The 24,618-nt window shown below is 36.5% G+C and overlaps 1 protein-coding gene across 9 annotated transcripts; it reads right to left on the bottom strand.

The window, feature by feature from the left end:
- Positions 1–224: 224 nt before the first annotated feature.
- Positions 225–24,517, bottom strand: letm1 (leucine zipper-EF-hand containing transmembrane protein 1). 9 transcript variants are annotated; one of them, XM_079854917.1, is made up of 16 exons: positions 24,241–24,517; positions 16,788–16,845; positions 15,898–16,378; positions 10,917–11,060; positions 10,644–10,781; positions 10,233–10,436; positions 8,692–8,811; positions 8,464–8,595; positions 8,154–8,324; positions 7,947–8,072; positions 6,963–6,995; positions 4,746–4,880; positions 4,458–4,651; positions 4,201–4,233; positions 3,026–3,164; positions 231–2,916 (listed from the first exon to the last, which is right to left on the bottom strand). In XM_079854917.1, exons 1-16 carry the CDS (start codon positions 24,317–24,319, stop codon positions 2,764–2,766), a joined length of 2,340 nt encoding a protein of 779 aa, XP_079711043.1. In that variant the 5' UTR covers positions 24,320–24,517; the 3' UTR covers positions 231–2,763. The 9 variants fall into 9 exon arrangements, with proteins under 9 accessions (XP_079711045.1, XP_079711047.1, XP_079711048.1 ...); XM_079854916.1 differs by having other exon boundaries at positions 3,026–3,182; positions 15,898–16,375; XM_079854919.1 differs by lacking the exon at positions 4,201–4,233 and having other exon boundaries at positions 225–2,916.
- Positions 24,518–24,618: the final 101 nt, after the last annotated feature.

Below are 24,618 nucleotides of genomic sequence, written 5' to 3'. Positions count from 1 at the left end.
TATATATATATATACACATGTATGCAAATACTTGAATTTACAAGTCAAATGAAATATTTTATTACTGCAGAGATGCTGCCAGTGATAACGGGTGAATAATGCAGCAGGGGAGTGAAAAGGCATCAGACATCAAAGCATATCAAAGCAAAGCATTAAATAATAATAAAAAGACAAAAAAATATATGAAACATGAAATGCATGAGTCAAAAATAAAAAGGGAAAATAGCATTCAATTTAGAGATCAGTTTGATTTTATTTGACTTTGGAACCACTTGTATGTAAATAGTATGTTTACATCGGCAGTATGAACAATAAAATAAAATGTATTATTTTGCGTCATACTGATTTTCAAAAACCTTTTTGCATATATCACTCATTTCCACCCATTGTTCAGTCTACAAATTAACTAGCGTAACAGTATTTAGGTTTTGAACCTTCTAACAAATACAGAATAGTCAAAAAAATAAAATAAAAAAATACTAAGACACAAAGTACAGGTCTTATAATGGGAAAATAAATAATATTTTCAATCCATTTAAATAAGCTTAAGCAGTAAATTAGTTTCCAGGGATAATTACATCATATCTTTAATCCGTTCAGTCTGTGGTCACTTATATGCACATGCACCATCTTCTATAAATTAAATTTAAAAATCGCAAAAAAAAAAAAAAAAAACACAATCTGTAAGGTATCTTTATACCTTTCTAAAAAATTCATCATATATCTACCACTTTAAAAATTCAAGTGTGCAAGTTTCCCCAAAATATCTCTCAATGTGCAAACAGACATTACATGCATCTTCCTGAGTCTAGATCAACACGCCAAATAGGAAAATTAAAGCTCTGAATATAGTGCAATTACACATTAGCATAAAATACTCGCTCAATAAAAACAAAAAACACTTTTTCTATCGTACGGTATGATAATACTAATTCATGAATATAGTTAAAGGCCTAAATGCCGTTACTATAATTAAGGGTCCCCCAGGTAAGTTAGGGATAGTTCACCCAAAAATGAAAATTGTCATCATTTATTCCCTCTCATGTTGTTTTTTTTGTCTTATGGAAAAGAGCAGCGAGAATTTTGTTTTAATATCCTCATAAAGGTTAGGAACGACCAAATTTTCATTTCTGGGTGAACTATCCCTTTAAGGGACACAATGTGAAATAGGCACCTAGACACTCCGTCTGAGACACAGCACAGGAACTGTGCTTTGAGGTTGGACATGCTGGTCCCTCGCCATGACATGTTTAGGGTTAAGATGATGTATTCCCGGCCTTATGTGCCCTGTGAAACTATGCTTCCAGACTCACGCCACCAGTAAGCGTGTGAGGCTCATGCTGATCGACACATTCCAGTTAGTGTAGGTGCTCTGCAATGAGAACATACTGCTGCCGCTCTCTCCATGTAAGGAATAAGCCATCATCCAGGCCACATACTGACTGGATGGCTGAGCTGTACCCTGATTCTGTCTGCACTGACCTCCATCTTTTGCCTTTCAGGTTCCAAGGTACTCTTTCACACATACAAACATTAACAAACACTCTTCATCTATCATTAATCCAAGCCAGCTAACAGAGACGCCCAATGCACAGATATTTACTGTTAGCATACAATGCAAATAACTAGCAATGTTGAACTGTTAAATGTTATCATAGCTGTATCTCAATTTATTCCCTTGATTTGATTTTGAGGGATTTTTGAATGCTAAGGCCACAATGTAAATGTGATGCTGAAATCAACCCGAGATAAAAGCGGAATAAACAACGCACATCAAAAACTAGGAATCTAACTCTGCTACCGTCTTCAAGTCAGTACAAAAACTTCTGCCCTGAATAAATCTCAAGTGCTGAAGATATACGTCCCAATACTATTTCAGACCTTTGGTGTGTGACATAAAGCTGCAGTGCTTGGTGGCTTGAATGTGTATGTACAAGTATTAAATGAAGCATAAAATCTGCAACAAACCTTCTTTGGTTATTGAATAAACATAAGTGAGATATCAATGTCTTCTGAGCAACATTCAACAAGTTCATGAAAATAGATTGTGAACTGAAAAGAAATAAAAATGCAATTAAATCAAACTGAATGAGCAGTGGAATGATGGTGACAGGTGATGTAATGTGCAAAAGAGAGGAAATGACCTCAGATCTCAGGAAATGACATCACTGCCAGGGTGTAAATTTACAGTACAATTAAAGTACTTTTTTTTTTTTTTGCATCTTATAGCTGAAGTGTGCAATTTCTGTGCCACAAAAGTAATGACTGATAATTCCTCACCAAACTCATGCTATTGGTTGTGCTGATGGCATTATGTCCAGCCCAACAAGTCAGCTCAGTGGTGCAGAAATGACTCACTCCACCTTTAAGAGGGGGCCTTTCGAGAACAAATGAACAAACGAACAAACCTTCTTTCCAAATTCATCTCTGAATTTACGGCGCACTGCACATGACATTTGATGGAAAAGTAAGATATCGTAGCCACCACCTATTAAATAGTTCCACTTTGTACTACTTTGTTGCCCCAATTTAACTAAAGCGAGGGAACGAATCAATAAACCATGGGAACAAATTAGTACAACATGGAAATCATTTACCTATAACAAAGGAAGAAATGTTGGGAACTTTTTCTTAATTCATATATATATGAAGGATATAGTGCGGAGGTCCGCACTGTTTTTAGCCTCACTCTGAATCTGAACTATTAGACCTGAAAAAGCTTCAATAGCTTCAGGATCTCTTCCATTCCCCTACACGGTAAGTCTAGTTTTGGAGTTTAGCTGCCTGCTCCTTCTCGACCTTCTCCTTGGCTTTCTCCTTCTCCACCAACTTCTCCTCCTTCTGCAGCATCACCATGATCTCTGCAACCTGACTGGTGGAGATATCGATGTCCTCCTTATCGATCAGCTCCACCACCTAACATACACACACGCCAGATAAACGTCAGTCAAACTAAAATGCTGATTCACCCAAACAGAAAAAGAAGGAAAATCAATGAGTGACCAAAGAAGCCCCATCTTGTTACCTTGAGGACATCGTCAATGTCTATCTTGCCATCCTTGTTTTCGTCGAGTGCGTCTGCGATGCTGAGCAGCTTGTGTTCAGGAATACTCTGGATCTGCTTCATGACTGTAATTAGCTCGTTGATGCTTATTATATTCTCCCTGTAGGACAAGAACACACTGCATACAGGAAACGGTTGCTTGATAACACAGCGGGTAAGATGGTGGAGGATGAGTAAGTTCAATGATCAACCAATCGCATGCCAAGACAGCCGTGCAGGGTTCCCAGGAGAGACGATTGCGAGTGCTTTTGGAGTTGATACTAATCGTAATTAGAAATTGATTCTCGAATCTTTAAGAATTTTTCACTAAATCATTCAAGCCTTTTTTGTAGTTTCACAGAGGACTAAAATAAAGGCCTTAAAATAATTGATCCGTGTTTTACCTGCAGCACTGAGAACAATGAACAAGAGGAAGATTTCAGAGAACAATCGTAATCTCACAGCTGATTAAATCCATAATGACTAGTAAAAGAAATGACAAGCAAACCGATGATGGATTAAAATATTCAATCAAATGAAATCACACTTTAGACCCCCTAAAATATTTAGTATTTGTGTTAAATAGGGATGCTCCGAAATTTCGGCTGCCGAAAATGATCGGCCGATAATGGTATTTTCAGTACTATGTAGTAGTATACTTGTTGTACCTGTGCTGGGCAACCCTGGTAAAATGACGCTACCCTCTTGTTCACTGATGCGCTCCCTGCTATGCTTTGCTCACATGCTCTGATAATATATAATGGATAATATCATGGATAATTGGTCAAAAAATAAATCTGATAAATCTGATTCTGTTGCATAGAACGGAATAAAGAATAATATATTGATATTTATTATTAATATATTTTCTGTCAAATTTTAGTGTTATTTTAAAAAAAAGATGATTTTATTTTATTGGCTTGTATCTTTTACATTTAGTATCATTACAATTATTGACATTTCTTAAAAAGTCTACTATTAATGCAATTATACAAAAAAAACGTTAAAATAATTTTCGGTTTCCATCCAAGTGCATCCAGAATTTTCGGGTTTGGACCAGAATTTTCATTTCGGTGCATCCCTAGTGTTAAATTTTTCAAATTCATTCTTTTGATGAGGAAACGAAACAGAAGGCGAGAGGTCACTCCTGTGCTTACCTTGGCAAGTCACTATGTTTCTCAAAGAACAATCTAAAAAACAACAAAAAATTATTTTTATTTGGACTGGGAACCCTTTTTTTGGTTCGTGTTTACAACCTTTAAGGTCATTCTTCCACCACCATTTTACTGTGTTGATTACAACATCTCATCATGCATTACTGATGATGTAACGTGGATACTCCCATGCACTCACACACAGAAACCAAAATCTCCATTAAAAAATTCCATTCGTTCAGCAAATCAAAGTCTCTTACCCAATTGGTGGTGTGGTGCTGCTGTCCATCTGTCCGTCTAACACCACCTTGTCCTTCTCCAGCTCAGTGATGATCTTATCCACTCTTCCAATCATTCGGTTGACTCGCTTTAACAGACGTTGACTTGCCTTAGACTCCTCCACCACTTTCTCCTGTCCCGTCTTGGATAGCTCTCGCTTTATCTCCTCCAGGTCCTGTAGAGAAACACAGTGGACCACACGTTTAAATGTTTACGACAGAAATGAAAATGAACCGTTTGTTAATGATTGTCTCTCTTGGATGGCACACCTCGCTGTACTCCTGCACATCATCCTTTAGTTCCTCCAGCTCCTCTTTCTCTTTGGTGAGGAGATTCTTCTGCTCCTTCAGTTTGGTGCAGGCGTCATTCAGCATGTCAATCTCCTCCTTAGTGATCTCCTCCCCCTGAAAAATGACACACGCAGTGTCCATCAACACTCACTCCTATGAACACACACATTTACATGCACAGCAGTGTTGGGGAAACTTTGAATCAGTGATAGATTTTTGGTGCAAGTGAGAGTTAGGTGCAAATGCCAGAAATTGTATAAAGTCTATAACAAATACTTTTAGGGATGAAATGTATATAAAATGGATGAAAATTCTTTGTAACTTTTTTATTTAATTAGCTAAAGCTATTTTTCCAAATAAAATAACTAAATAGAATCATTATCCATACCAAAATCTTGCTTAAATCACTGTGGGTTCGGCTCCTTAAAGTCACCAATATTCAAGCTACACGGTAGTTTTACTACAGTTAAGCTACCCTTTAAAAAAGAAGATCGTTTTATTAAATGATTATTTTAACAACTATTTGGCACTAAACCTATGAGGATTTTGATTAGATGGCATAGCACTAAATATAAATTTAAAACAAAATGTATACACAATAATTAATCTAGATATATACAATGAACTGTATAAAAATGTTCTATATAACTGATTTGAATACATGATGATAAACAGCAGCATTTCATTTATGATATGAACTGTGCACAAACTGATGAATATCTAAATGATGAATACTCTCACTATCGCATATATTCTTGCTGGGAACATTTGATTATTGCCTCAGCTTGCTTTGTTGTAAGACAACACAATAACAAAATTGTCAGTCTACACTGCTGCTTCTTGGGAATACACACCACTGTTTGGGGTTGGTAAGATTTTTTTTTTTTTTTTTTTTAAGTCTTTGATGCTCCCAAAGGCTATATTTATTTGGTTTTACAGTAAAACAGTAATATCGTAAAACATTACAATTTAAAATAACTTTTTTATTTTATTATATTTTAAAATTGATTTGATTTATTCCTGTGATGGCAAAGCTGAATTTTCAGCATCATTAGTCCAGTCTTCAGTGTCACATGATCCTTCAGAAATCATTCTGATATGCTGATTTGCTGCTCAAGAAACCTTTCTTATTTTTATCAACACTGAAAACAGTTGTCTAACATTATAAATGTATTTTCCTGTCACTTTAAATGAATCCTTGCTGAATAAAAGTACATACATTTAATATATATATATATATATATATATATATATATAATAATAATAATAATAAAATATAATTATTATAATAATAATTATATAATAAAATAATAATTATTATAAATAATAATTCTTACTGACCCCACACTTTTTAATGGTACTATGGTAGTGTAACTTGTTATTGGAAAAGCAACGCTGGTTTGAAAACATTTAAACTACAGGTCACACTTTTGTGTAGTGTAGTTAAGTTACTCCCCAACACTGATGCAGAGACATAAGAGGATCAGTCAGAGGAAAGGAAGGTCTTCCATTCAGCAAAAGTGATTACAGAAAGGTCACTAAAACCAACTGAAACACATCTTAAGGCTTATGCAGTGGGCCTCTGAGCCACATAAGACAAACAACCATTAGGATTTCTGCATCTTACATACGCACTGTCCTACAGGCTCACACATACTCATAAAGGGACAGAGAATTGGAGTGAAGTGGAAAGGAGGACGCAGGCATAACCACACAAGACTTCTGCTCTTTCAAATCACTGTATTCACGCAACAGTATGTGCATTTGATTCAGTCATTTTTGTGCCTGTAAAGGTCCTTGCACACTGAATCCGAAATTTTGTCAAAAAAATCCGAAAAAACTGTCAAAACACCATTCAAATGCTTGTTACGGATGCGAAAAACGCAGAAAATCGAACCCGATATGATTTTTTTTTTTGACGGACGAAAGTTTCGGAGGCAGTGTGCAAGTGTGATTGACATAACGTGAGGTTGTATTTATTTTTTAACGTGCGAAAATTCCGGACGCGAATTTCGCACTCAGTGTGCAAGGGCCTTTATGCTGTAAATAACAAGCATTACAAGAGTCTAAGCCTAACCCTAAACCAACAGTTCAGATTCTGAAACTGTAAATGAAGGAAAAGCACACAGTAAAGTGACTAGGAGAGCAGAGCGTCAGTGTGGTGGTCTCCAGATGGGGAGCAGTTCAGCATCTAACCTGAATGCGCAGATACCTCTGCCACTGCTCGAACTGGAGAAATAAACACGCAAAATAATACACAACACATAATAACAGAGAAAGAGCCATTCCTGTAACATGACAGCAAACAAACAACAAACACAGTCATAAGTAACACCAGAGAAGGTATGAAGGATGAATGCAGAGCTTAATATCACCGTCAGAATTATTGTCATGTAAACTGCAAAGAACTGCATTAAGTCCTGCTTCATCTTATTGCTCTGGAAAGTTGAAGTGCGTTAGCTGAAATCATTTAATATAAAAGACGTGGTTGGTCCTACTAAACCATTTTTGGTATTGTAGTACAAAAAAGTATATTAGCAGTTTTGGATGTTTCTGTTTTTCCCCATTCAAGCAGAATGGGGCTATGTTTGGTATCTTGGTAATAAATAAGTTTATTTCCAAGATAGAAAATAGCTGACTAAAGGCATGGCCAAAAGGGCCATTGAGTGGACTGATTTGCGTTAAAAGGGTTATAAAAACACTTTATAATAGCTTGCATCACTCATATTAGCAAATATTATTTTATAATGGTTAACAGTGCATTAGTAAAGAACACTTCCCTTCAAATGTTTGGGGTCAGTAAGATTGTTTTAATGTTTTGGAAAGAATTCAAAAATTGATCAAAAATACAGCCAAAAAAGTAATACTGTGATATGTTCCAATTTAAAATAACTGTTTAAATATTTTTTTTATTTTTACATTTTAAATGACTTAACTGTCCCTTTTGAAAAATAAAATGCATCCTTGCTGAATTTGAATATTAATTTCCTTTTTTTTTAAATACTGACCCCCAAATTTTGAACAGTAGTGCACGTTTACAAAGTTCATCATCCCTGTGTTTTCATGTAAATATTTTGGGTTTTGTTTCATGTTAATAATGTTTAATAAAAGCTTTAACAACACATCTCCAAAGTTTAAGCAGATTTAAGAGAAGAAACTATCTTTGTGTCATTTTGTTACCTTAATACCCTCCAGCACTGGTGCAGTATCTCGTAGTGTTTCTGAATGGATGGCCACGTCTACGCTGGAAAGAGCATGTTCTGCATCCACCCGTCGTTTTGCTTCCAACTCCACCATCTCACCCTCCTGGAAACATATATAAACCTTTCATAAACATTTCAACTGTACAACAGGTATCACTGTCAGACTGAAAGTGACTGTAATGACCTGTGCTGCCAGTTCCTTCACTTTCTCTGCAGCATCTGCCAGTCTCTCCAACTCCCGCTCTCTGTTTTCCTCTCGGATGGCTGCCTCTTCCTGTAGCGTGGCCTCCAGCTTAGTCTTGTTATCCACTTTTGAGAAGTCCAGCTCTGCCACCTTCATCTGCGCTTCTTTACCCTGTGAAAGCACACGTGACCAAACACACTCATTTTACCAGAAAAATCTGTATGTATATGACTATATTTTTCATGAACCTAACCTATATTTAATGCAATTTTTGTATATACTGTATTTTCCAGCTGTACTGTGTGCATACCATAATCTCTGGCAGGTTCTGTAGTGTGGTTTTAAGTTGGTCTGCAGGGGACAGTGTGTCTGGCAGGAACATGGCCCGGGACAGCAGCAGCAGAGATGTGGGGATGTGTTGATTGAGATGAAGCTCCAACCACTGATCAGTGATTCATGATCAGAAATGTGAAATACATGATGAGAAGACGTATTACTGGGGAGTAATAATAACAGAGGGATGTGGAGCATGTGTTACCTGTTTAAGCTGCTCTCGAAGTCTCTCCTCCGTCACACCCAGAGCTCTCATCCCTCTCACACGACATGCTGACTGCAGCTCGTTCACATTCAGACTGTCCACTCCCTCATCTGCTATCAGCTGTCAATCACACACATGTGCAAAGAAATCAGCTAGGAATAAACTGATATAGACATTCTAGCCAATACGATTGCTGATAATTGTTTTAATTTGCTTTGAACTCTTATACACCAAATACATAATGACACAAAAACCTAAGTACTTTAATGGTTTGGATTCCTTTTTAAAGTTTCACAAATGTGGCCACTATGAGTTACATTTTTTAAAAATAAATTAATACTTTTAAGCAGCAAGGATGCATTCAATTGATCAAAAGACACAGTTAAGACATTTATAATGTAACAAAAGATTTCTGTTTGAAAAAAATGCTTTACTTGAACTTCCTATTGATCAAACAATCATGAAAAATATTGTATCTCAGTTTCCACAAAAGCAGCACAACTGATTTCAACGTTTATAATAATAAGAACTGTTTCTTGAGCACCAATTCAGCATATTAGAATGATTTCTGAAGGATCATGTGACTCTGAAGACTGGAGCAATAATGCTAAAAATTCAGCTTTGCATCACATAAAATAAATCACATTTTAAAATAATATTAAAATACAAAACAGTAATTTTAAATTGTAATAATATTTCACAATGTTACTGTTTTTACTGTATTTTTTATCAAATAAATGCAGCCTTGCTGACATAGGAGACGTCTTTAAAAAAACTGGTAACACTTTAGTTTAGGGTCCAAATCTCACTATTAACTAGTTGCTTATTATCATGCATATTACTAGGATTTGCAGTTTATTAGTACATATAAAGCACATATTAATGTCTTATTCTGCATGACCACATTCTACATCCCTAATCCTATTCAATCCCTAAACTTAACAACTACCTTACTAACTGTTAATGAACAGTAATTAGGAGTTTATTGAGGCAAAAAGTCATTGTAAAAATAGTTAAAGGAGAAGTTCACTTTTAAAATGAAATTCTGTCATCATATACTCACCCTCATGTTGTTTCAAAGCTGTATAAATTTCTTTCTTCTGCTGAACAGAAAGGAAGATATTTAGAAGAATATCAGTAACCAGACAGTTTTTGGGTCCCAATGACTTCCATAGTATATTTTTTTCCTACTATGGAAGTTATTGGGACCCAAAAACTGTCTGGTTACTGATATTCTTCTAAATATCTTCCTTTCTGTTCAGAAGAAGAAAGAAATTTATACAGCTTTGAAACAACATGAGGGTGAGTATATGATGACAGAATTTTCATTTTAAAAGTGAACTTCTCCTTTAAGCATTAAATATAGTACAGTATAATCTAACACGGGACTGGACAATTATTTCAATTGATTAGATGATAATTTATTTTAATTAAATGATTCAAAACTGACATACTGTAATTGATATAAATAATGATCACAATGAAAAAGTATTTGACCCGTCTTGACACACAACTTTGGCTGAGTCAGGACAGGTTCTAACCTTGTCGTCTGCGCGGATGGCTCGGAGTTTCATGATAAGCTGGAAGCGCAAGAAATTGTTGGTTCCAATGGACTGCAGCTCCAGCAGCTTGCACAAGGCCACCAGCTGCGGCCGTGTCAGATTATCTAAGGTCAGTTCATCCTCAAACAGCTTAGAGAAACGTATGATCTGCTCATTACTGGGTCTCTCTCCAGAGTCTCGTATCTGGGTGGGAATAGGAAAGGGGAAGAGAGAGAGAGTTAGCAGCAAAATAAGTTCTCATTCATAGCACTTATGAGTATAGTCCCATCTAAGAGCACTTTATGAGAATCACCACATGGTGGCAATACAGAGCTGAGTTTTGAATCAGGTGGAGAAGCAACAGAGTTGTTTTTTTAGGATGAGAGCTGAGCATGCGTGACCATCATCTACCTTCTGAAAGAAAGTGGAGAACTCCTCGGTTACATTGCCTTTAGCTGCTTTGTTTCTTAGTGCAATCTCCTCAATTGTATCCTGCAAGAACTTGGCCATCTCTAACTTCACTCTCAGCTCCTTTTTCAGTCTTTCCTCCTGCAAAACACACACACACACAAAGCATGAGAGCGAGATATTATATGATGTCACATAGGTTTGGCGTAAGAGGCATGACTAAGACAGAAATACAATTAAGGTTTTTATGGATTAAAACTCAAAAGGTCAGCATACCTTTATAGACTGTGTCTCAAAGGTGGAAGGCAACATGTTTGGGAAAAGCTTCACTGCAATAGGAAGCAGAAACTCCATAAATGGTACGATGATAAAGACCAAAAAGGGCACAAGCCGGAAGACATCTGCACACGTCCTCAGGAACTGCAATTAATATGAGACAGCATTGATGTTAGCAAATGGCTGCTTAAGTGATGAAACGTAATTATTGATCAGAGATGGTTTGCCTAACGTCTAGACCTAATAGTGAAGTAAAAACCCTAATGGTGCATTCAAAAAATATTATAATATAAATCATTGTGTTAGAATACTTTGTAAAATAAATGTATTTTATTGATGTTATTTCAAAAAAAAAAAAAATGTTTTAACATGACCTGGTTATGTTTAGGTATGATTCACTCCTCCGGCATTTCACAAAAAAGTAAAAAATTGACAGATCTAAAACTTCATATAAAACAAAACAGCAACAAAATAATTATAAAACAAAATAAAGAATCATGGACAGATCATGATGATACCACCAGAGACCAACAAAAGTCAGGCCATCGGTGCATCCACTCCATATGTCAAGAACTGACTTCCTGCATCAAGCCATATCTAATAGTTGATGAAACATGATGAATTTAGAAAATGAGAGGTTAGATAACAAAGGAGCTTCAGCTTTATAAGAGGGGTCCCTGCTCTACTTATTCCACCTGTGTGTCAGCGGCCCTATAGGAAAGAATTTAAACCAGGCAGGCCTGAAAAGAGCCTTTGTGTTTGGCCCATTGACATGTATATCACCACAGACAGAGACAGAGAGCATGTGAGGGGGAAGAGAAGAGGAAATCAGGGAGGCCTGGAGTGTGAAATATTCAGGGAAAGAGTGAGTGAAGATGGAGAAAGAGAGTGAGGGCATTCCAAAGGAAGAGGCAGGGAGAGAGCAGGACAGAGGGCTTGGGAAGGGGGTTGATGACTGACATCAAAAGCTAAAGGAACCCACGCTGTGCGAGGCCAGTTGTGAATAGGCAGGATTAAGGATGAAGCAGGTCAGAAGAATAGCGAGAGTGAGGTGAGACAGATGCTAGCTGAGGCGGAGGCATTAGCATACCTCACAATTCTAATGTTGACAGAGCACAAAATATAAAGAAAACTTCAGTAAGCTCTTGATAACAACTAACCATGACTACCTAAACACGAGTATTACACTAGCTGTGGAAAACACGAGTATTACACTAGCTGTGGATGTTTTAAGATCAAATGCTGTGGGAAAACTATCTACCAATGCTTTAGGAATGTGATAATATGATTTTAGCTTGTTTTAAGTTTTTAAGATTTTTTGAAGAAAATGTGAAAGGTGCTTGCCCGTGCAAAGGCTTGATGGTTTAACATTTATAGGCATTTTATAATAGCATTTTAACTTTACATTTGTAGTGTAAAATAACAATAATAATAATGGTTTCATAAATACACATTTTAAATTTTACATATTAAGTATAAAACAGTTTAACAGCTTGATTAATATTTTAATTTAGTCATATTAGCAGTTGTACTAGTAGTAATAATAATACATTAATTTTACAGTGCAATTATTATTATTATTATAGCCCTACAAACAAGAACAACAAATCTGGAACTTTAAAAACAACAACAAAAACACTTAACTTATACGTTACAAAGTATAAGCAATAATAGTGATACTTTCGTTAAAATGGCCCCTTTTAGCTTGCAGCAAATGATTTCAAAACATTTTCCAGAACACTACAAGTAAGTGGTATTTCTATCTCAGTAGCTTCATATAATCATCACCAGAGTGAAACCAAACATAACTCCTCAATAATATCGCCATGGCTATGGAAAAATGATAGGGGTAATGTAATGGATTAATAATGTTGGGCATTAATATCCTAGCAACCCAAAGATAGACCGTTTGTTCGGAGAGTGAGAGACATTTCCAGTACATAGTGACTTAGAATGCAATAAAGGCTTCATACAGTTATAGATAGTCACTAGAGTGTCAATTTACAACAGGCCGAGTCATGAGACCGTCTGAGAATTTGAGGCTGGGAAGGTATTAGCACTGTGCTAACAGAGACGACGTGTAATAAAACATGTGATAGCTACAATCAGCTGTGTGCTTGAAAACTCAAATACAATACAGAAGAGCAGTAGTGTTCGAGTAGTGCTCGAGAAACATTTCTTATTATTATCAATGTTGAAAACAGGTGTTAGGCTTAATATTTTTGTGGAAACTCTGATAATTTTTGATGAATAGAAGTTTAAAATAACAGCATTTATTTGAAATAGTAATCTTTTGTAACATTATTAACGCCTTTAGGGTCAATTCTGAATAATTTAATCGGTCCTTGCTGAAATAAAATGAATAAATAAATGAAAATGGAACTGGCTCCAAACATTTTAATCGAATTGACCCAGCAATATAGACTATGTTGATTTTTTCTTAAAATGTGAGCTTCTCTGCTTGCCGTGTAAAAACATTATCCATGTTGCCATGACTAATAGGGTGATCTGAGTAGTTTCTCACTGGCCCAAGTCAAAGTCCTTAATAGGTTTATTCTTTCACCTATTTTATTGTTCGCCAGGTTGAAATTTTAAGTTTGATAGCTCAATAATGGTAATAGCACCTAATGAACATAAAGCTAATGCACATGGGCCTCAAATAACCTCACTTTTACTTCTGTCCTAAGGACAACATATCTCAGGGGGGCATCGCTTTACTGGAGTCAGCCTGGGCTAGTGGCCAACTAGGTGCCAAAGTGAGCTGTATTGATCTATCAATCATTAAACTACTCAGAAAGGGAGAGATGAAGAATAGGAAGAACATTAATCAGATTGAAGGAGGGCATGATAAAAAAACCACACCTATCTTATGTAACTATGTAAGTTAAAATAACAAAAGTAGAGCTCTTCTAAATCGGCACCTTACAAGTAACAACTAGAGGGACCGGGACGTCTGCAGGGTTATAAAATGCTGGTTGAATTTTTTTAATGTATGGATGGTTGAATTTTTGGATAAAATATTTTTTTGGATGGATGAATGGTTGAAATTTATGGATAGATGGATGGTTAACATTTTTGGATGGATGGTTGAATTCTTTGGATGAATGGTTGCATTTTTTTAATGAATAGATAGGATTAAATATATCTATAACTAAATCTAAATATTATTTAATTTGTTCAAAAGTGATGCTAAATTGGACCCAAAAGGATCATCTTATAGGGATAGTTCACCCAAAAATAAAAATTCTGTCATCATTTACTCACCCATATGTCGTTCCAAAACCATAAGACTTTCATTCATTTTCGGAACAGAAATTAAGGTATTTGTGATCAAATTTGCTAAAAAAACAACAACAATTCTGTCCCTCCATTGACAGCTACGCAACTACCACTTTGACGCATCAAAAAATTCATAGAGATCGTTAAACTAATCCATATGAACTGAGCGGTTTAGTCCAAATTTTCTAAAGAGACTCAATCGCTTTATATGATGAACAGACTGAAATTAGGTTTTTATTCACATTCAAACATTGATCACTGAACATAAACAGAAGCTCAACCAAACTTGCTGAAGCTCAAACGTGCTGCGTAACATGAGAATGAACCTCAATGGTTCTTGCACGTCAAGTGAACATGCTTGAGCTTCCGTTTAACCACAACTGATGTGTGTGTTGATGTTTATATGTGAATAAAAGCCTAAATTAAATCCGTTCAGAGTATTAAGCGATTATGTCTCTTCAGAAAATTTGGGCAAAACCACTCAAATCATATAAATTAGTTTTACAATCTCTCCATGAACTTTTTGAAATGTCAAAGTGGTAGTTGCGTAGTTGTCAATGGAAGGACAGAAACCAAAGTCTTACAGGTTTGGAAAGACATGAGGGTGAGTAAATGATGACAGAATATTTTTATTTTTGGGTGAACTAACCCTTTAAAGGGTTCAGGAATCCCAGAAGTCATGTGAGCTGGTTAGAATGTATTCAGTTTCCACTTGCCTTCTGACTTACAGAGTAATCTCTAATGACTTTTCCCTGAAGACTCAGCAGGGCACTAATTTAAATCATTCAGCTATAGAAGAGATCCAGGCAGGCTTTATAGGACTGGGATTAAACTACGGAAGAATTCTAATCTTCAACTCCAAATCCTACTATATATGACTTAATTACATTACACTGGGTTAAAACCACAGGGCAATGACAGACAAACAAACCATTTAAATTACACCATTAAAAACTACATAAGCACTGACAGGTCAAAGACAATTATGCGTACAAGCGTTACTCAAGCCCAGGGTGGTACAAGTTTCCTTGTATTTTCTATAAAAAAATTATAGACCCAAATTTGAACCCATTCATATGTGTGGAGGGAGTTTCATCGCAAATACTAGCATTTCGTAAATCAGTACTGCAGTTAAGGACAAAAGTGTCTGATGTCTACTTTATAATTACCAAATCTCAAGCACTTGAACACAATCATGCTGTCATGAACTCTCTCTTAAAGATATTTGAGCAGAGTTCAACTTTGTCTAATGTTCCAATCTGACTGGCTAGCTGCTACGCAACTTCCAGGAGTCAGGGTACAGTTATTATCTAATACGTACTGGCACGGAGGGAGACTGATTGGGAAGGTGCAATCCTATCAACTCAGTCATCCAATGGCTATCTTTCAGACACTCTAGGACAGGGTTTTCCCACACTTTTTGAGGCCAAGGACACCCAAATATAAGGATTCCTTTGTGAAAGAACCCACTCCTAAAATATGAAATGTAACTATAAATACTAGAAATAGCAGATAGAAAAATAGTTTACATGATATAAATTGTTACAAATTGTTACAAAATTTTCTCTTTCTGTTTTGTCAGAATTTTTTTTAACTTTGTTTTTTTTTTATTGAAATTTTATTTCTGTGAATTGATGCTACTAAATTACACACTAGAATCAGTGCCAACCCCTTAAAAAGCCTTATTTAATTTTGTATATACCTGTCTCCTCTCTCGGCGTGACAGAATGTGTCCGTTCAGCACCCTCCAGAGCATCCGCACAGAGATGGTCGTGTCTATCCACAACAAGCGGAACCCGTGATAATAGTGCTTCACTTCGTCAATCACGCGTTGACGTATTGTCCGTCGCACAGGTTCTGCATCCACTGTCGGACTGTACACCGGTCCTCCCTCTTCAAGCTTTTTATTGCGATCTTTCAGTGTACGCAAAGAACGCTCTACCTTTGAATCATCATGGAGACGGCCTGTAGTATGTACCCACCGGACTGGGGTATTCTGTGGCCAGGCTAGCGTCCTGGGATATGTGGAGTGGGTGTGCACAGGTAGGGCATGGTCAGGTACGAAGATGGCGCAGTAAAGGCGAGGTGACCTGGACAAGCGCTGCTGAAGTGCTGATGAATTGTCAAGGTACAGGACAGATGAGGCATGAGGCCACATGCTGCCTCCAAGAACACCATGACTGCTGAAAACAGACATCATTCATCAGTCTACAATCTTTCAATAAAGACCCAATTTGAAAGCAGCAAAATGAAAACGGTACAATATATTTAATATTGATTATATAAAAGAGTTCAATAAACAATAAGTTAACATTTTAAAGTTACATTTTAGACACAATATTTTCTGTTTTGTTTATTGAATGATTCAATGACTAAATGAATCAGCCATTTGAACTAATTGTTTGAATGAATGACTCAATTACTTGACTTGCCGCCACCTCCAAGCGGATTTAGTTTCTTATTTAAAGTAGGCTATTATTTCATTTTTTTTAATCATTACATAATGACATTTTTTTTTATTACATATTTTTTCTTCATTATGACATTATAACTTCATATGATGTTATTGGCCCAATGTTCAGTTCCATTTACCTGTTTGTGGCTAACCGCAGTGCAGTGCAGTTAAAGCATATGCCTTCTGACAACTTTCCTGAAAGAGAGTAAGAGACAAGAAAAAACATCAGATATCATAAATATATCACACAGTAAACATATGAGACTACTATAAATAAGGATGGACCCACAAAGTAATGTTACATAGCTCCAAGAACATCATGCCCAAACATCTAAAGGTACAAACCAGTGTCCTAAGCTTGCTCTTGTAATGTATTTGGGTGTTTATACATGGTAAGATGATATGATAACATAAGAGGGTCATAAAGAGTGCTAGAGGCTACATGCCAGCACAGGATCATGGAAAAGGACAGAGTAAATACTTGGTCTCATGCCACTTCTGCAAGCAGAGCCAGGGAAAAAAATTCACCTCTGCCAATCAAAAGGACACACAAAAGAAGGTGTGTAAGGTCCCAGGTGTGATTGTATCAGAAAAAGAGCAATGGAGGAACTTATGCAAAATACTTTACATCAACAAACCGCAATTCAGGGGTTTTCAAACTTTCTAATTCCAGGAACCAATAAACTTGAGATTTCAATATATTTTCTTAATAATTAAGAAAATGTTATAAAGACAACAAAATTGCATTTAGGCCTAAGTGTTTCTGAAATGTAATAACAGGCATTGTACTAAAGCAAATTATCGTTGGAAAACATTAACTTTTTTATAAAGTTAAGAGTGTAGCAGCCTATCTATGAACACATTTTTTGTTTACAAAACTATATGCATATTTGTTGTTTACCCTCACTGTTAAAAACTACATCTTTAGAAAGATAAAAAAAAACTACAATGATCAATTAATCAGTTTTTCGGCCGTAAAATACATTTTGTAAAAAAAAATAAATAAATAAAAATCTTTCACATTTTTGCCGACCCCCTGAAACCCCCTTGCTTTATTAATTCCTAAATAGCTAATGGTTTTACTCTTCAATCTTCATTGATCTAATGTTGTTATGTTATGGAATGTGCAGCATCAAAATATATTACTTGGTCTTGCTGTTAAGTTGTAAGAGAACCAGCCTATGCTTGAATATTACTCATTTAAAATGATTTTATCCAGCTATTGAAAACACCATCTCAATACAGGTTACATCAGGATACAGACCTCACACAAAAACACTACCGTGAAGAGTTTACATAGCTCACTTTTTTTTTTCCTTGGATGGATGCTTGTTATACTACAGTACAGTTAAATAAGACCACACAATCAGCTGTTCAAGAGTAGCATTTCACAGGTTATGACCTTCACAAGCACGCTCGACATCTATGACAAGCTCAGATACCCGAGGATGACCGAGCAGATTTAAGTCTGTCTAACTCAAGATAAAGTTAGTAACAGCTCTTCAGCAGGAGAAAAGAGGGTAAAGTCTGAATATGAGGAAACCACCGAACTTGAAGTGAAGGGAATTGCATTGTGGAAGTGGATTGCTAGAAACTAGTACCAAATCCATATGCAAAAGTGCTATATTTTTGTTTATAGTTAAATCTATAATAATCAAATATCTCATTATTTAACCCACTGCTCCTTTTTAACAAACCCATTTTCTGTTGAAAGCATGTGTTCACCTGAGAAACAAAGTAGAATATGACTCTCCTAAATCAAAACTTGGATGTGCCAAGATGAGCCATCAGATCAAGATCACATTTCAACCTAATCAAATTTTACTAAACCAAGAAATCAGAATTAAATATGTCTATTCAAAGACCTAAACCAGATAAACCTCCTGCTTATTGTGTCATTATCATAAAACACTTTATCCTATCCCAGTTTTAAAAGCAGAGATATTGGGTTGAGTTTTTCGAACCGTTTCAGCCAGGTGTGTTGCGCTAGGTTTGATGTGAGTGATGCAAAACGGCATTAGTTCTTGCATGTCTCCAAGAGTCATGTTTAAAGTTCAAATATGTTGAAGTTCAAATGATATTTGATAGATTTAACATTCTTGGATGAACCTCTTTAAAAAGGAAAAGTGAAGGAGTGGACTATAACTGCAGGATGTCCTTCTACTTACAGTAAATATAGCTTCAGGAAACTCCCTTATCTGGAGTAAGCCAGTAAAGCTATTCTCACCCATTCTGTCTGTATCCCACACATGCACATAAGCATACTATTTCCCTTTCCCTGAAATACAGCAATTTATCAAATCTGACTTCCTCCTGAACCATTTCCCTCATGCAATCTCTACTACATATACTTAACAGTCTCATGATTCTCTGACTTATCCAATCAGAGACAAAGGAGGAGGCCAGACTCCATAATTAATCCATTCTCATCCCACTTACCTTTAGTACTATGGCATAGGACCTTTGTTCCAATGCCCCGGTGAAGCCTAATCTCTGTCTTGCTTGCCACAATGTTTGTTGCACATGTAAGACCCTTGGCCAAGTTCCCCCGGTGCAACCTAATCCTATTGAAGCCAGGATGTTCACATTGAAGAATAAATGCTTTCGGTCTACTTTCTCTCTCTATATTTAGCTCTATAAGATTTCTGGCCTCACATCTCAAGGTCAGTCAACTTCTGACTGAAGGCCTGAGATCTCTATCCGCTGGTTAGTCTTCTTGTATTTGCATGTAGACAACAAAGTTCTCTGAATAGTATGCTCTTAAAGATTCTTCTTGTATTTGCATGTAGACAACAAAGTTCTCTGAATAGTATGCTCTTAAAGATTCTTCTTGTATTTGCATGTAGACAACAAAGTTCTCTGAATAGTATGCTCTTAAAGATGAAGGTTTCAAAACAGAGATTTCACAGTGAGGCCATAAAAGAACAGTTCTTAAAATATTTTTTTTTCTTAAAGTGAAGAACATTTTAATAATCTAAAGAACACTTTTTCCACTATAAAGAACCTTTATTTATAAGAGTGTAGAATAGAATAGAACAGAATAGAATAAGTCAAAGAATCAAGGGACTGTAAATTTAAATTCAAACACGGCCTGCATATAATGATGACGTTGAAGGAACCTGAACTTGGAGAGCTGTAAAGGATCATGGGTGTTGACTAAGTTCCTTTAAGGGTGGAGAAAAAAAATGACCAACTTTGTGGTCACAAATCTTCCTTTCTGTTATAGGTATTAGAAACTACACAAGCGCAACAGATCCAGGGTGTGTCTAGGATTGAGTTGAAGAAAGAGTCGTCATATAAGGGTAGGTCTACAAAATGATTTTATTCCGAATACTGCTTCAAATATTCAGATATGTCTTTTAAGTAACAGATTGGCTGATCTTATGGATAGGAGTAGTTGGTATTAAATGTACAGGGTGTAGTTTTTTTATGTCAAAATGCTTTCCACTATCCTAGCTTAATGTGTAAAGTCAGCTACAATAAGCAATTCATATAGACTGACTTTCCTAAAGAATGTAAACAATGTTCAAGCAATCCAACCAAGGTGTTTCATAATGCTATCCGTTAACATTCCCATTCATTTCAACAGCAGAAAACACATCCTGCATGCTGACATCGCTTGGCACATGGGCAATTAATTCTGGGCACAACATCTGAGCTGTAAATGCCATGATGTGACTAATCACTCTGGAGCCACAGAAAAATGACATCTTCACATGCTCAACAAGAACACGCTACAGCGCATAAAAATATTTATGTTAATATAATGAAATACTTCTTTTTGCAGGGCTCAGGGGGCTGTCTATCCCTTATGAAACCATCTCACTGATAGAGTCTGACTCCGCCAGAATTCAGGGCTGTAGTTTTGTGAGAAGGTCTTATCAGAAGCAGCAGTCCCTTTAAGAGTGTGATAAAACAGCTAGAGTGGAGGGTACCAAGTCCTACAGATATACTTCATTTATGTCTGGAAACAAGTGCACAATCATAATCTCTATTCAAATGAACAAACTTACAGTGATGGTTGTTTCAGTCCATTGATTCCCTGAACCTATATGTAATAGGACAGTCAACTCATTCAACAGAAGCGCACAAACTCTGCAGACTGCTTCTCACTCGTGTTTGTTGTGTGTGACAAGTCACAGTCTGTGCTGGTACATTTAACCAGCTTGGTAGAAGCCTGTGGATTGAGCTAGTGTCCTAATAAGAAAACCCCATCTCTGGCAAGAGACAATGTAGGTTAAGACTTCATTGCAAATGTATCTCTGAGTTAACTCTTCTTTGACTGTTAACATTGATGCAAGTTGCAACATGAACAAAACATTCAAACTTTTCTGCCAATTTTAACATTTTTTTTAATTTTGGTCCTAATCAGTGTTGTCATGCTTATTGGCAGGTTGAGGTTTTTTCCAAACAAAAGGCTCAATGTTATGAAAGCTATTCAGCATTCGTTCACCTAACAATGCACATCCAGATCAGACCGCTACTTTATAGGCTGTCATGCAAAGCTAGTAGTTAATCATTTGTCAGACCACACTGCTGCAGGCTAGCTGATACAAAAAGTCCACACATGGGAGTTACTGAGGTTTCTAAGGAAGCACTTCAAGTATATTTCGAAATCAATTACAGATTGTGGCAGCAACGCTGTGGTTGGGAAAATAAGCAAAAGAGCATGGGCTTTATTTCATTTAGACAAGGTATAACGCTGAAGCCACTTGCTTCCGCTGCAAGGTTTAGAGATTTGTGGTTTTATTGCCATTTAATTGTACTGTATAATGTCCATCATTTATTTAAAGAAAACTGAATTTTTAAATTAAATCTAAATTAGATGCATACATTTATCAAGGTTGCATTAAACATTTTTTGATATGCTTTGATTTGTCATTTGTAATGATTAAAAATATTATTATTGGTTATATTGGTTATATAATCAGGGAAATTACAAATGATGGATTATGAAACCTGAAGTGTTACTAAACAAGTTTTGAAATTTGGTTCAACCACATAAAAAAAAAGAGTGTTTAGGTCTCTGTGGAAAGAAAAACAGCATTATTTCCCTGAAACTAGTGATGGTTTCTTTATGTGTGTGTGTGTGTGTGTGTGTGTGTGTGTGTGTGTGTGTGTGTGTGTGTGTGTGTCTGTCTGTTTTTAACCAAATTGTTACCATTTATTTCTTATGGACTGACTTATATTCTTCGTTCACTGACACCTCTCCATTTTGAAGCGTGTCTTTAAAACATAAGAACCTGTCACCAAGTAGATATAATGCAGGCCAGAGAGCTCCAAAAAGGGAGGAGAACTCTAAAAAGTGCAGAGGAACTACAAAAGGAGGTGGGACAGTAAATAATAGGGGTAGGGCAACACAGTCTAATGGCAGTTCATATTTATTTTACGGTTTGCCAAATTGGTGGTGAATTTGCACAATCTCATTTGTATGCTTTCATATGATTTGCTAACGCCCCACTGACAGCTAGGTTTAGGAGTGGACCTTTTTTTTCTAAACAATTTTAGTTTTAATTCTCAAATCAAAACTTGAGTTTCCGATGAACAGATATCATTCGAAATCACATAGTACAAATTCATATATATATAATTTTTTTTTTTTTTTACCACGTTGGGTAGGGTGACTCTATAGCCCCTTTCACACATACAGTCTTTACAGCTACATTACTAGTAAATTATAATTTAGAAATCATGAGTGAACAGGACCTTTTCAAAAATGCAGGTAAACCTGTTCTGGCCATTTTCCTGAAAGAAAGAGAAGTTGTAACATTACCAGTTAATTACCCGTGTAATGCTGTGTGTGAACAAAGAATAGAATCACAGGTATGAGCATGTACGAGGTCAGAACGCGCTAACATAAGAAGTTTGCTTTGGGCCAATCATAAAGCTCCGTCTGAGCTATTTACAGTAAGCTTCACTGCTATTAATTGTTTACTTTGTCTTGCATCCGAGACCCTGCCTTCTTTTCAATTCATCAGCACAGTTCTGCAGTTATTATTGCGTACTACAGAAACTGCAGTACTATAACTATTATGTGTCTCGTGTGCTACGAGAAAAATACATTCTGTATGATCATCCTCTTCCGCCTGTCATCAAAAAGTAAAAAAAAACAATGTTGTCAAATTGAACAAATAATGAAACCAAAGCACTTCTCATCCAAGTGGATGAAGAAAACAACACAGCATTTAAAGGTAATTTCAAAGATTTGACATCTGAGTCTACCGGTATTTTGGATCCATTTAGAATGGTATCTTACCCGTATAAGATAAGTGTGTATTTATTGGTAAAAGTCAATATGGTAGTTCTATAGTAATTTACCATGTTTAATGTGTGAAAGGGGCTTATGACTCACTAATATGATATTATCACATTGTTATGCCTGGACCACTGAATGAATCTTTCATGTGAACAGAATGAATTCAAAAGATTGAATCAAAATATTCCCACCAATTTTAGCAACCAGTGCAATCAATGTATAGGCCAAAGACAGTATTGTCAAGCTAACGGACAGATGTCATTATATGAAAGATGCTTTACTATGGCAGGTCTATAATAAGGAAGCAGACATTGCAGTCTGCGCCAAACGGAAAAAGCAGTATGTCCTCAAATAACCTCCAGGAGCACACAAGGCTACAAGCTCCTGTTCTCCAGTAACCTGATCAAAATATATGGCTCTAAAATGATATACAGCCGCATTATACACATACATGACGACGATATAAAGCACGTTTATGAGCATTAAATGATATTTCTTCTTTCTGTTGATCGCACTGACGTTCTCAGACAGGAGCGCCCGACTGGCTACACCTGCAAAACAACATACTGATGTTCATAACTATAATTCAGTGTCTGATTTAATAAAAGGCGCTCCATAATAAAAGTGTGGAAACGACTCGCGTGTAGACCACAACAATGAGCAGACAAACCAACCACCGGTCAACAACGGTTTCAGCACTGTTATTTTCCAGAAATGACTTACAGTAACAGAGCATGAACACACAAAGCGCAAGCACGTGTGACACCGACACATACGCACTAGGTTACAGTGAGCCTCCATTATCTGTGCCAGTACAACCAGTGTACTGGACGCATCCCATGAAACCGTTTAAGTTGGAGGGTTCTCGGTGATTATGACTGCCTCAATCTGTGAAGCTAGTTTAGCTGGTTAGCTAATCACTTAAGCCTCTCACACTTCACCAGTCGTTCAATAATCGTATGTGCCAGGTTTGAAAGCTAAGTGGCTAGGTCATGAACTTTCTGACTTCAGTGTTAGGATGGAAATCTTTTCATACATGATATTTGCAGTGTACATGAAATGGCTGGAAATATACGGAATGAATAACAGTAAATAAATTAGGAGAATGTTAGTCACGAGGCCTATATAAATAAAACAAAACCGGTTACTGTCTGTACGCCTGTAAGTTATCAGTTCTGCGTGACGCACATTTGACAGTTCATAAGGCTCATTGCGTTTTTCTAAATAAAAAGGCAGATAGAATTACAATTATCCATTCAAATCGTGTTCAAAACAATACAATTAACCACATACTGATCGATCTCCTGTATAAAAACAAAAAAAAACTGTATTACCTTTTCTGAATTCGTTCTTTAATGACCTAGATGTTTTCATCAACGGAGTCCGAGATCTGGTGAGCAAAATCGATGCCATTCTGTTCCCGTCTGTATGGATGAAAAGGCGCTGAGTGGACGTGCAGAGATAATACGATGACGGTTTATGAACTATCCACAGAAGTCATAGTCCCAAGCTCTTGGCTCATGTCCTTGTGCCCTCCTCGGTGATTCAAGCGATGAGTTTGCAAGCGCTCGGCATTTGCTTCCGTGTTCCTGTGGCTCGAGCTCGGCCAGCAGGGGGCGCGTTGCAGTTGCTGTCTATGAAGGTGAGGTGACAGGACTGACCGAGAAGAAACGATGAAGCGAGCGGGGACATCACGACAAATCATACGCCTG

The sequence above is a fragment of the Squalius cephalus genome (genome assembly GCF_949319135.1).
Source record: "Squalius cephalus genome assembly, chromosome: 21".
NCBI lineage: Eukaryota > Metazoa > Chordata > Actinopteri > Cypriniformes > Leuciscidae > Squalius > Squalius cephalus.
The sequence above is the reverse complement of the archived record's forward strand: the minus strand, read 5'-3'. Positions and strand labels throughout refer to the sequence as shown.